This window comes from Lucilia sericata, unplaced genomic scaffold, assembly GCF_015586225.1.
Source record: "Lucilia sericata isolate MDLA Ls3-8-SP2 unplaced genomic scaffold, ASM1558622v1 Contig002022F_arrow, whole genome shotgun sequence".
NCBI lineage: Eukaryota > Metazoa > Arthropoda > Insecta > Diptera > Calliphoridae > Lucilia > Lucilia sericata.
The window spans coordinates 1-12,500 of NW_023995886.1; the positions used below are offsets into that span (position 1 = coordinate 1).

General features: G+C 31.0%; 5 protein-coding genes and 2 long non-coding RNA genes across 22 annotated transcripts in view; 3 read left to right on the forward strand and 4 right to left on the reverse strand.

The window, feature by feature from the left end:
* Positions 1 to 1,231: 1,231 nt before the first annotated feature.
* On the reverse strand, positions 1,232 to 2,307 carry LOC119613237. The gene has a single exon (XM_037969212.1). It carries the CDS (start codon positions 2,129 to 2,131, stop codon positions 1,247 to 1,249), a length of 885 nt encoding a protein of 294 aa, XP_037825140.1. The 5' UTR covers positions 2,132 to 2,307; the 3' UTR covers positions 1,232 to 1,246.
* A 115-nt stretch (positions 2,308 to 2,422) lies between these two features.
* LOC119613238 (S-methyl-5'-thioadenosine phosphorylase) lies at positions 2,423 to 3,920 on the forward strand. The gene is made up of 3 exons (XM_037969213.1): positions 2,423 to 2,659; positions 2,728 to 3,507; positions 3,578 to 3,920. Exons 1-3 carry the CDS (start codon positions 2,609 to 2,611, stop codon positions 3,614 to 3,616), a joined length of 870 nt encoding a protein of 289 aa, XP_037825141.1. The 5' UTR covers positions 2,423 to 2,608; the 3' UTR covers positions 3,617 to 3,920.
* LOC119613236 (actin-like protein 6B) lies at positions 3,837 to 5,580 on the reverse strand. The gene is made up of 3 exons (XM_037969211.1): positions 5,290 to 5,580; positions 4,379 to 5,221; positions 3,837 to 4,276 (listed from the first exon to the last, which is right to left on the reverse strand). The coding sequence occupies exons 1-3, from the start codon at positions 5,489 to 5,491 to the stop codon at positions 4,041 to 4,043; spliced, it is 1,281 nt and encodes a 426-aa protein (XP_037825139.1). The 5' UTR covers positions 5,492 to 5,580; the 3' UTR covers positions 3,837 to 4,040.
* Positions 5,581 to 6,434: 854 nt separating this feature from the next.
* LOC119613231 lies at positions 6,435 to 9,884 on the reverse strand. Of its 3 annotated transcripts, none has more exons than XM_037969190.1 (4): positions 9,613 to 9,884; positions 7,002 to 7,644; positions 6,706 to 6,867; positions 6,435 to 6,633 (listed from the first exon to the last, which is right to left on the reverse strand). In XM_037969190.1, the coding sequence occupies exons 1-4, from the start codon at positions 9,636 to 9,638 to the stop codon at positions 6,520 to 6,522; spliced, it is 945 nt and encodes a 314-aa protein (XP_037825118.1). In that variant the 5' UTR covers positions 9,639 to 9,884; the 3' UTR covers positions 6,435 to 6,519. The 3 variants fall into 3 exon arrangements, with proteins under 3 accessions (XP_037825118.1, XP_037825117.1, XP_037825116.1); XM_037969189.1 differs by having other exon boundaries at positions 7,002 to 7,762; XM_037969188.1 differs by lacking the exon at positions 9,613 to 9,884 and having other exon boundaries at positions 7,002 to 8,203.
* Positions 8,981 to 9,560, forward strand: LOC119613234. Its single transcript, XR_005232216.1, has 2 exons — positions 8,981 to 9,295; positions 9,356 to 9,560. It is a non-coding gene; the product is annotated as an uncharacterized LOC119613234 (long non-coding RNA).
* Positions 9,885 to 9,921: 37 nt separating the features above from the next.
* Positions 9,922 to 12,500, forward strand: part of LOC119613232 — a 17,723-nt gene continuing 15,144 nt past the window's right edge. For 3 of the 14 annotated variants that reach the window (XM_037969201.1, XM_037969200.1, XM_037969203.1), the window contains exons 1-4: positions 10,055 to 10,111; positions 10,788 to 11,076; positions 11,137 to 11,287; positions 12,031 to 12,062. In XM_037969201.1, coding sequence (XP_037825129.1) covers positions 10,941 to 11,076; positions 11,137 to 11,287; positions 12,031 to 12,061 — 318 coding nt within the window. In that variant the 5' untranslated portion in view covers positions 10,055 to 10,111; positions 10,788 to 10,940 and the 3' untranslated portion in view covers position 12,062. Of the gene's footprint in view, positions 10,112 to 10,787; positions 11,077 to 11,136; positions 11,288 to 12,018; positions 12,203 to 12,500 lie in introns of those variants that run through there. The other 11 variants (XM_037969194.1, XM_037969204.1, XM_037969198.1 and 8 more) reach the window with 10 other exon arrangements.
* LOC119613235 lies at positions 10,110 to 10,756 on the reverse strand. The gene is made up of 2 exons (XR_005232217.1): positions 10,516 to 10,756; positions 10,110 to 10,455 (listed from the first exon to the last, which is right to left on the reverse strand). It is a non-coding gene; the product is annotated as an uncharacterized LOC119613235 (long non-coding RNA).

A 12,500-nucleotide genomic window follows, 5' to 3' on the forward strand; every position in this document is an offset into this window, starting at 1 on the left:
TTTTTGGAATCTTCTTCACAGATCACTTTTCTTTGGAAAACAACTTCAACGTTCAGTTTCTTTAGAAAACTTACTTATTGATAAGGTTTCTGGAAAACTTCTTCATCGATTAGTTTTCTTTAGAAAAGTTTTACATCGATCAGTTTCCTATGAATGACTTCATCATTGAAGAGTTATCTCTCTAACACCTTTAAAACTTTATCAATACAGTTTTCTCTAGTAAACTTTTTCATAGATCAGTTTTCTTTACAAGATTTCTTCATCAATCAGTTTTTTTTACAAAATTTCTTCATCCATCTTTAAAAAAAACTTCTTCATTAGTAATTTTTTATAAAATTTTCACTAATCACGTCATTATCGGTAAATTTTTCTTCATCGATCAGATTTCTTTATAAAACTTCTTCATTGATCAGTTTTATTTAAAAAAAACTTCTTCATTGATCAGTTTTATTGAAAAAAAAACTTCTTCATCGATCAGTTTATATCGATAAAGTTTTCTGCATGATGTAATAAGTGCATCCTGGTTTTCTGTATAAAGCTTCCTCATTTATCAGTTTTCTTTACGAAAGTTGTACGTCGATCAGTATTTTCAGAAAACTTCTACATTGATCAGTTTCTTTTGGAATACTTTCATCATTGATCAGTTTTATCTGGAAAACTTTTACATCGTCCAATTTTCTATATAAAACGTCTACATCGATCAGTATTCTTTTAAATAAACTTCTTCATTGATCAAGTTTCTATGGAATACTTCTTCATCGATCAATTTTATATGGAGTACCTTATTGATCAGCCATCGATCTGTTTTAGAAAACTTCTTCATCGATCAGTTTTCTTAACAAAACTTCTTCATCGATCGGTTTACAAAACTTCTTCATCTATTAGTTTTCTTTACAAAAAGTTCATCGATCAGTTTTTATTGAGAAAACTTCATCATTGTTCCATTTACTCTTGAAAATATCTTCATCGATCAGTTTTCCTTAGAAACTTCTTCAAAGAGATAATTATTCATTGCTAGATCAAGATATAATTTTGACTAACAAGAGACAACCACTATGTTTACAATTTACCTAGCATGACGCTAGAGTTCACACTCATGCCTAGAAACGGCCTAGGCTAATAATAAATAAACATTATCTTCTTTAGCAGGTTTCAACTTCAGCATTAGTAACAAATAATAACAAAACCCTTATTTTTAATTCTCTTATTCTATTTATTAACTTAAATCTAAAACGATGCCCCAATATTATAGATAACTAAATTCCAAAAATTTCCAATGATTCCATATTCGATAGTTCTTTTTGGCATCCTTACTTTTATGCTTTTCAATTTTTATCATCTTTGCCAGAGGTAAATAATCCTCAACATTTATACGTTCAAGTCTAACATGACAGGGTTTAATAAATTTATGGGCATCTTTTAGAGGTACCCAGCCACGAGTTTTCGTTGACTTGGTATAATCTCTCATACTGTGTTGGTTGATATTATTTGGATAGAATATTTTTTCCTGATGATTAACGGAGGTAAGCAGTACTTGTTTAAAACCAATATCATTTAGAAAATCATCAGCTTCCTCATTTACCTCGCGCCAAGTTGCTGCATCCAATTTTGTCGCTTGTTTACCCTCTAATTCAGCGGTGAGTATTAGATCTAAAATATCTCTTTCTAAAGCTAATCTTTTGTCCATGGTTAGTTTGGAAATGCCACAAATATTTTGTAGTAGCAAGTTTTGTGGCATTGTACTGGGTTTGGGTGTGGTACTACAACTTTGATCATCTAATTCAGTACTGATTTTCACCACCGAGTTTCTAAGAGATTTTGGTATGGCTTCCAGATCATAGGCTTTACTAAGACATTGTATTAGAGGTTTCAAAACCTCCCACCTATTCATGAGATCACCGGTGGAAAATGCCGCATTAGGATCATTAGCATAGGAACGATTAAAGGCAGCATTAATATTTTTCCAAGCCCATACCGAATAGTCAGCATCATTGTAGGCTCTCACTCGTGGATTATAGAGAAAGGGATATTTTTGTATCAGGTCCAAGAGTTTGCCATCGTTGAGTACCGTCTTGCCCTGAGCATTAACATTAGATATGTTAAGGACTTGTATACTGCGATCACCCACCATTTGTTTATTATTAGTTATTATAGAAAGGATTTTCTAATTTTTGTAAATAATTCTGCTTTGTTTACTCTTTTTTTTATCACACACTCACTAGAAAATGATAACACGTTAAATTTATCAAGTTGAATTTTATCAAAACGAATTCAGAGTATTTTTTATGTATAGAATTTGACAGCTTCTGTTTTTTATATATTAAGTTTGACAGCTTCATTGACCAAAAAAAAAACAATCAGCTGTTTAAGCACCAGCTTTTATCAATTTATTTTGTGACTTAGGTTGCCATATTGCTACTTGTTTATTTACATTAAATATGGCAACATTACGTAAAGGTTATCATCAAATCACGAACTACAATTATTTCATTGGCCCCAGATGATACCGATACAGCCCTTTCATTAAATTTTGGAATTCATTGAGTTTACAGTTCTTGTATTTCCGGCAAGAGATAAGTGTGTTTGAGAAGACAATAGACTAAAGAAAATGTTGCACATTGAATGTAAAGATTCCAATTTGGATCCAGTACCCATTAAGGTAGGAAATATTTGCTGTACTTAGTATATAATAGTGAAATGATTAATGGCATATTTTTGCTATAATAGATTGGTATTATTGGCGGTTCTGGCCTAGATGATCCTGATATTTTGGAACAACGCAAGGAAACCGTGGTTACTACACCCTATGGTAGTCCTTCTGATGCTTTAATTGAAGGTGAAATCAATGGTGTAAAGTGTGTGTTATTGGCTCGTCATGGCCGTAAACACAACATCATGCCTACCAATGTCAACTATAGAGCCAATATTTGGGCTTTACGTCAAGTGGGCTGCACACATTTGATTGTTTCTACGGCATGCGGTTCATTGCGTGAAGAAATTAAACCCGGCAACTTGGTGGTGCCTAACGATTTTATAGATCGTACTACGAAAAGAGCACAAACATTCTACGATGGTGCCGACACCAGTCCCCAAGGTGTCTGTCATTTGCCTATGTATCCGGCTTTCAGTGAAAGATGTAGACAAATTCTAGTGGCCAGTGCCAAAGAGTTAGGTATTGATGTACACGATAAGGCTTGCATTGTCACCATTGAGGGACCACGTTTTTCTTCACGTTCCGAAAGCAACATGTTTAGACAATGGGGTGGTGATTTAATCAATATGACCACCTGTCCCGAAGTGGTTTTAGCCAAAGAAGCTGGTTTGCTTTATGGTTCAGTGGCTATTGCTACCGATTATGACTGCTGGCGTATGGGTTGTGAAGGTGTTAATGTTCAAGATGTTTTAAAGACATTTGCCGAAAACGTTGCCAAAGTTAAACAGATCTTAGTGAAAGCTGTGGCCAATATAGCCAAAGAAGATTGGACAGAGGCTGTATTAGATGCTAAGGTATGTTTATCTCCAAACTTTTTAAAGCTTATTTGTGGTAAAACCTTTTTCTTTTTATTTCTCCTTACAGCAATGTGTTTGCAACAATACCATGTCCGCTAAAATGTGACGATTTTTAAAACTTTGCCAGGAAATAACCGAAGAATCTTTACAGCACAAGAAGCCCCTAAAACGCTGCAATAAATGGGCTTTTATTTCACCATATAGTGAATTAAAACCTAAAATTCACTCCATTTCCATATTATATGAATTAGCAGTTAACGAAACAGCAACATCAGCAAAAACTCAAAATAAACCCAAATCCAATATAGAAATTAAACATATGAACGTTTAATTTTCAAGTATTCACGAAATGCATTTAATTTTTCAATTTCTAATAAACCAAATAAAAATTAAATGTCCTTTCAACTCAATTACCTGTTTGATTTAGTTGTGATTGTTTTAATGATCTGTAGTCTTCAACTTAAAGTTATTTGTATTTTAATTTTTGTTTGCATAAAAGATTTGTTGTTTTTGTTAATTTTACGATTAATTTAGGGACATTTACGTTCTACTTGACTTTTGCCAGATTCTTCATACTCTTGCGAAGATATCCACATTTGTTGGAATGTGCCAATTGATGCTAGTATTGAGCCACCTATCCAAGCACCAAATCGTCTTTCTACACTGCCATTGGCCGAAATCATTTTCAGTCGTGTATTGGAGGGAGCACGTAATTGTAGATCACGATTTAATCTTTCAGGAAAACCTTGAAGCAATGTATTGCCACCTATAAATACGAATAAAGTTATGATTAAAAGTTTACACACACGGAGGCACATGATAAGATGTACTAAGATGTATTGTAAATATATTAACACAACCAAATTACCTGTTACCACCACCGAACCGTATAATGATAGACGCACATCAGCATCACACATGCCCACACTAGTCGAAGCCAACTGGCCAGCACCCAAAGGAGCATGATCGAATAAACTTTCCGCCAACTTAAAACGTTCTGAACCGAACTCCTGATGATAACCATTAGGAAATTCATAATGTACCATGGGTATCTGAGAGGCGACTCTCTCGTCAAAGGGATTTTCCAAAACTTGCAATATATTCATTTGGAAATCTTGTAACAAAGATTTCATCATATAATTTTGCCAAGATTGTGTGAGATTTTCGGGCAGTTTACGTGTGGTAAAACGTGGTGTATCACGTTCCTTAACCACATCTTTGGAAGCAATATTATAGGCTGGGGTCAAGTCAATGCCAGCCTTTTCTAAATGTTGACGACACTGCATGGATAAATAATCACCGCCGAGAGGTGATTTCACCACAGCCTGTGACAAAACATAACCTTCATGCACGGGTACTGCTGAGGTATGGGTTGCTCCACTGTCCACCACCAAAGCGGTGGCTCGACCACTAGCAAAAGCCGCCAATACGGCATTTTTTACCAAAAAGAAAGCGGGCACATTATATTTTTCAAACATTAACTCTGTCAGCTTTTCACGATTGTTGCGCACATTCCATGAGGCTTCCGAAAATAAGACCGGATGATATTCCGGTTCAGACTGTATGACTTTGGCATAGGCATAGTCAATTACCTTTTCGAATAGATCCCAATTGTCAATCATGCCATCTTTCATATATGTTTGAATTTCCATATTGGAACGTGGAACATTTATGTAGGTGGTGTCTACATAGTATTTGTGGGTATCAGCATCTGATGAAAAGTGGAATCTTTTATTAAAATTATCCATTCATCTTTTTAAAAACCTAAAAATAACTTACTGTTTTGTGTTATATTATTATCTGTTTTGGTTTCCAAGTCCATATTAGTATCGGGAGACTGAGGTCCCACTCCCACAACCGAGGGAATTTCAGCTTTTGGTGTATCCTCTTGAGCATAGCCTACTCTAAGCGAATGATGACCTGGATCGAAGACTAGTGCACCAATTTCGTCACCACCATATAACATATTACCAGCACTCATGATTTAACAACTTTTTTTCACAAAATTTCGCATAAATTTATAAATTAATAAAAAATGAAATGTTTTTCTTGCAAACGCCGCTTGATTTTACAGGGTGTTGCAAAGTGTCTTTATTTTTGTCTAAACACAGAGTGGTATTTTATTGGGTATGTTCAGTGCGGATATAAAATAGAATGTAACAGGGTTGTAGTTCAAAGTTAGTATAAATCAAAACCGTTAATAAATATATCAATATAATCAAGAGGTTGTTTGTTTCTTTTTCAAAACTAAACTATTGAACCGATTTAAAAACTTATTGACTGTGAACACTCACTGACATTGTATAAAAAAACCTAAAATCGGCTATAGATCCTGAGAAAAACATGAAAATCCGTGATTATTTATGTTTTCCATCAAAAAATAGAATTTATATGAAAATCGTAAAATCTGCTATAGATTATTAGTTAACGTTTCAATTGATTAATAATAAATTTATACTAAAAATTAATTAAATTTTTTATGAAAAAATGTAAAATCCGTTGTACATTCATAAATATCGCTCCCACTGAGAAATCAGTGAAAATCTGACAACAATCATCATTTTCCCGCCAAAAATCGATTTTTATATGAAATATATATAAAATCGGCTGTATATCCTTAAATAACGCTACAATTGAGATAACAGCCATGATATCATTGATTAACAATAATTTTCTATTAAAAATTTGTTTATGAAAAATTTAAAATCGGTTGTACATTCACAAATATCGGTCTCACTGAGAAATCAGTGAAAATCTGAGATCAATCATATTCCACCAAAAATTGATTTTTACATGAAATATCTAAAATCAGCTGTATATCCATAAATAACGCTCCAATTGAGATAACAGTCATGATCTGTGATCAATCCCACTAAAAATTGATTTTTATATGAAAAATCTAAAATCGACGAAAAAATCTGTAATCACTTTAATTTTTCATCAAAAATGTTTTTAAATTTTGAAACATCTAGGTTACAAATAAAACTCTTTTTCTTGTTTAGCTTAAATTTATATTTCATCAGAATCATTAATGTCCAAGCGCTCATTAAGTGCTTTAATTTCATCGTTTAAATATTGATGGGATACTATTAAAGCAATTATTGTAGTCATTAAACCTTGAAGCTGAAAGTAAATAAAGTGATAAAAATAAATATTTTTTAAGTTAATTATAAAACATTTACGCTTAGAACTTACTATTAAAAAATTCCATGTATTAAATTCCACTAAACCAAAAAGTTTTAATTTAAAGTCTTTCGACAAAATACGCTTAATGTGTTTTAAAATTGTTCTGATTTCAACAGCAAATGGTTTATTTCCATATATACGCCCTACGATCATATTGTAGAGATTTTGTTTCTGTAAAATCATTAAATATTAATTAAAAACTTGTAATAAACATATTAAACACTAAATTTTTGAAAAATATAAAATTAATTTAGAATAAATCTATGGAAAACTATCTATTAACGATCCCCTTAAAATTTACTTACCGCTCGATTAAAACTCCAGCTCGTTATTAATAAAATCGCATAATCCATTAGAATACAAACAAATATGGCGGCATTGGCAACATAAAAAATACGACGATTACGATCTGTAAACAAAACTTTCCAAAAGTTTTCAAAATACACATGACCATAAGTGCCGGCCAAGAAACAATTAAAATTTAAACCCAACAAAACACCCAGTTGACGCTGTAAAGTGCCATCAAACACTTTCAGAAAATCCGCTATACAATCCAAGCGCTGCGAAAGTTTCCCATAAAATCCGTGCATGTTAGTATTCCCAGAATTTTGATTAAAAACTGGATTAACAATTTCCACTACTACAACTGCAGATTTGCTTTCCGCAACAATCTCGATATCTTGTTCTTTTAACATTTTACTTATATCAAACATTTCCCCTTTAATACACCACAAGCCTAAGGTATAAAGGCGCAAACAACTGGCCAAAGTAAAATGTGGTATAAATAAAGCCATACCTATCATTATATGATCCAAAGGTGGTAGTTCAAATTTTAGCTCTATTGCTATATATAAACCAAATGTTAAGCCCACCATTAACGTAGAGAAAAACATTAAATAGACAATAGCTTCCGAAAGATCAAAGGAATTTTGACGTTTTAAAGTTTCCCTGCAAATTTGTATTAAACCATTGGAAATTTTATTTAAATTCTTCCATTCCAGCACACAAAATATGAAGGCTTTAAGTCCTAGTAACACTTGCAAACGTACTAAATCCTTTAAAAATACTGACATATCCAATAACATTTTTAGCATGCCCGAATTTTCGAAATGATGGCAGAAACAGATGATATATATAAGGATTAGTATTAGGAAATATAAAATTCCACATATTGTTAGGCGATAATGTAAAGATTTTCGATCGTACCAACGTATTTGGTAACCCGTTAGAAATAAATACCCACTCGTTACGCGTATTATGCGTTCCAGATTCATGGCGAAAGTTTTAAATTGAACTGAATTCAAAAAAGTCTACTAGCTACTTAGTACATGTTAGTAATGAATATTCTATTGATTGATATCTGCTCATTGTCTGTGAAGTTTATGATTTAATAGACTTTTAAGTGCTATTCAGTAATTAAATGAATTATAGAATTTATGGAGCTACATATTTAAATTTAAAACTTATCAATCTATTTATCTATCTATCTATCTATCTATCTATCTATCTATCTATCTATCTATCTATCTATCTATCTATCTATCTATCTATCTATCTATCTATCTATCTATCTATCTATCTATCTATCTATCTATCTATCTATCTATCTATCTATCTATCTATCTATCTATCTATCTATCTATCTATCTATCTATCTATCTATCTATCTATCTATCTATCTATCTATCTATCTATCTACATATCTATCTATCTACATATCTATCTATCTACATATCTATCTATCTACTATCTATCTATCTATCTATCTATCTATCTATCTATCTATCTATCTATCTATCTATCTATCTATCTATCTATCTATCTATCTATCTATCTATCTATCTATCTATCTATCTATCTATCTTCTATCTATCTATCTATCTATCTATCTATCTATCTATCTATCTCTATCTACTATCTATCTCTATCTACATATCTATCTATCTACATATCTATCTATCTATCTATCTATCTATCTATCTATCTATCTATCTATCTATCTATCTATCTATCTATCTACATATCTATCTATCTATCTATCTATCTACATATCTATCTATCTATCTATCTATCTATCTATCTATCTATCTATCTATCTATCTATCTATCTATCTATCTATCTCTATCTATCTATCTATCTATCTATCTATCTATCTATCTATCTACATATCTATCTATCTACATATCTATCTATCTACATATCTATCTATCTATCTATCTATCTATCTATCTATCTATCTATCTATCTATCTATCTATCTATCTATCTATCTATCTATCTATCTATCTATCTATCTATCTATCTATCTATCTATCTATCTATCTATCTAATCTATCGCGCTACTTACAAATGTTTTACGAACCTTATGTCCAAGGTATATTTATTTTATAAGGTAGTGTTAAGGGCGAATTCAAAAAAACTTGGGCGAATCGAAATACAACACTGTACAGTATTTGTTTTTGTTTAGGCGAATTCTGGTGTAGGCACAATGTCAAAAACAGCTGATTTATAATATGAGGCGAATTTGTAAAAATTAAAAAAAAAAGTTGTTTGTAAATAAAAGATTTTTTGAAATATAATAAAATTGTTAAAATTCTTCGTAAGTAGCCAAAGAATTTGTCCAGCGTTTAGAAAGTTGTTTAATGATTTTCCCTATTAGGAACACTCTTCGGTCTAGACAAGAAAATGCTAAAATAACGTTTGTCGGCTGATCAGTGGAAGGCTTGTTTGCAGCAGAAGGACACAAAGGCTCAACAATTATTTATGGATATAATTATTTTAAATAATTGCCTTTTCAAGTTTTTAGTGAAATCTTAAACTACATAGAACTAAAACAGAATGGAATATATATCGTCAGTATATTATTGTTTTGCTCTCTTTTTTGAATGTCTTTGGGCACATTAAAAAATGTCCCACCTCCAGCCTCCACTTTCTTCCCACATATTTTGCAACAACGCATTGTTTTTTTTTTAATTTCACAATAATAACACTTTTATCACTCACAATTTTTCACAATTTGATTATAAATTTAGTTTTACTTTTAAAAGCACACTTTTAAATGTCAAATTAAAAATATAAACAAACTTTGACATTTTGCATACATTAACCAAACGTAAACAAAGTTTGACATTAACTCTACACCGCGGCGAAAAAACATGAATGTGAGCAAAAAATAGTCAGCTGTTTTGTTAACACTACCAAGGTATATTTATTTTATAAGGTAGTGTTAACAAAACAGCTGACTATTTTTTGCTCACATTCATGTTTTTTCGCCGCGGTGTAGAGTTAATGTCAAACTTTGTTTACGTTTGGTTAATGTATGCAAAATGTCAAAGTTTGTTTATATTTTTAATTTGACATTTAAAAGTGTGCTTTTAAAAGTAAAACTAAATTTATAATCAAATTGTGAAAAATTGTGAGTGATAAAAGTGTTATTATTGTGAAATTAAAAAAAAAACAATGCGTTGTTGCAAAATATGTGGGAAGAAAGTGGAGGCTGGAGGTGGGACATTTTTTAATGTGCCCAAAGACATTCAAAAAAGAGAGCAAAACAATAATATACTGACGATATATATTCCATTCTGTTTTAGTTCTATGTAGTTTAAGATTTCACTAAAAACTTGAAAAGGCAATTATTTAAAATAATTATATCCATAAATAATTGTTGAGCCTTTGTGTCCTTCTGCTGCAAACAAGCCTTCCACTGATCAGCCGACAAACGTTATTTTAGCATTTTCTTGTCTAGACCGAAGAGTGTTCCTAATAGGGAAAATCATTAAACAACTTTCTAAACGCTGGACAAATTCTTTGGCTACTTACGAAGAATTTTAACAATTTTATTATATTTCAAAAAATCTTTTATTTACAAACAACTTTTTTTTTTAATTTTTACAAATTCGCCTCATATTATAAATCAGCTGTTTTTGACATTGTGCCTACACCAGAATTCGCCTAAACAAAAACAAATACTGTACAGTGTTGTATTTCGATTCGCCCAAGTTTTTTTGAATTCGCCCTTAACACTACCTTATAAAATAAATATACCTTGAACACTACCTTATAAAATAAATATACCTTGCTTATGTCTTTAGCAGCCTCTTCGCCGTGTTAACATTCTACAATGAATGTGCTCTGAAATAGAAGAAGGAAAATTTATGGAAAATATTTCAAAGAAAAATTATAAACATAAACAAAAACGAAAAAAAAAAATACAAAAATAATAATAATTAAAAACACTTATTTAAATGGATACCAATGTAATTATAATAAATGAAGTTAAAAAACATGATTGTCTCTACAACAAACAATCAGAATCATATAAAGACTTTGTTTACAAGAATTCTTTGTGGAGTAAAATTGGCAGTGGTCTTGGATTACCGGGTACGTAATGCCAGGACATACATACCAAGACAATATTCTTCTATTTTTCTATGCTTACAGCTGAAAAAGTCAAGAAAAAATTTCGGAATTTACGTGATGCCTACACGAAGTACAAAAAATTTGTGGAGAAACCAGAGAGTGATATCTTACGCAAACCTTATAAATATGCTCAACATCTAACTTTTTTAGATGAACTAAACACAGCAGAATTGTAAGTTATAAATCAAAGAATAATAAGAAGTTGGACTATGACATTGTTTTACAACAATAACATTTCCTTCTCTTCACAGACGAGTTCTGTGTAAATTCAACACACTTGTGAGAACTCAATTCTCTCACAATACTTCAAAACTTTTTCTCGAAAATACCGGGATAATAGGACTTGAACGACGTTTTTTCACAAACACATAACTATTTTTTAATTTTTTACACAATTTTATCGCATTTAATAATCCGAAATATTTTTATTTTTCACAAACTAAAAAAATATTTTTTTAATTTTTTTGACAATTAATTTTTGTGTGTTGAAATTAAAATTGACAAAACAAAGTTGTATATTTTGGTATTGAAAATGAAAAAATTATTTAAAATAAACTTATTTTTTTGCAAAAAAAGCGACTTTAAGTCCGAAAAATATATTTATTAAATGTTTACTGATTAGATGTGGGCAAAATAAATTAAAAAATCTGCGAATGTAGAAATTTAAATATTATTTATTTTTCCTAAAATTTTTATGTACGATTTTATGCAAGTATGTATGTTTGGAAAGTGTGGTGAAAGTGGTTGGAGCTCCAATACTAATACAAAAATTCTACCAATACATACTTAGAGTTAGGTACCGAATGACAACTCCTTTACGTACCAACTGACAAGCCCCAATTTCTTATTATTCTTTGGTTATAAATTGTCTAAAAAGTTGTCAAATTTCAATATTTACTTTTGGTTATATTTCAGTAATTCGAATCATATACAGTGGTGGCCATGAGGTTAGCACATTTGGTATCTGTTAAATATAAAATCAAATATTTCCTATAGTTCTTAACTTTTTTAACAAATTCTTTTTTATGCGTAACACATGTCCTTCGAGGATCACGACACATTACATTTTGTTCCACTACTTTGTTGCAGATAGATTTCTTTCTTTCCAAAGTACATCTACCCCAAAAAAATCTGGACATAAGTTTAGCACAAAATTAAAAAATCATTAAAAAATTAAAAATAAAACAAAACAACCGGTTATATTTATCTTATTGCACTTAAGATTTTATATTTTGTGGAATAGTTGCAGATTTTGATAATATCATTCCTCCTCCTGGACATAATCTTCACCAGAACCCTCTAGAAATTTCAGCCCATAAATTGGCAAAATTCTTGGTGATTTCTGCTTTTATTTGTTGGTCCATATTATGTTATATGTTCTCTAT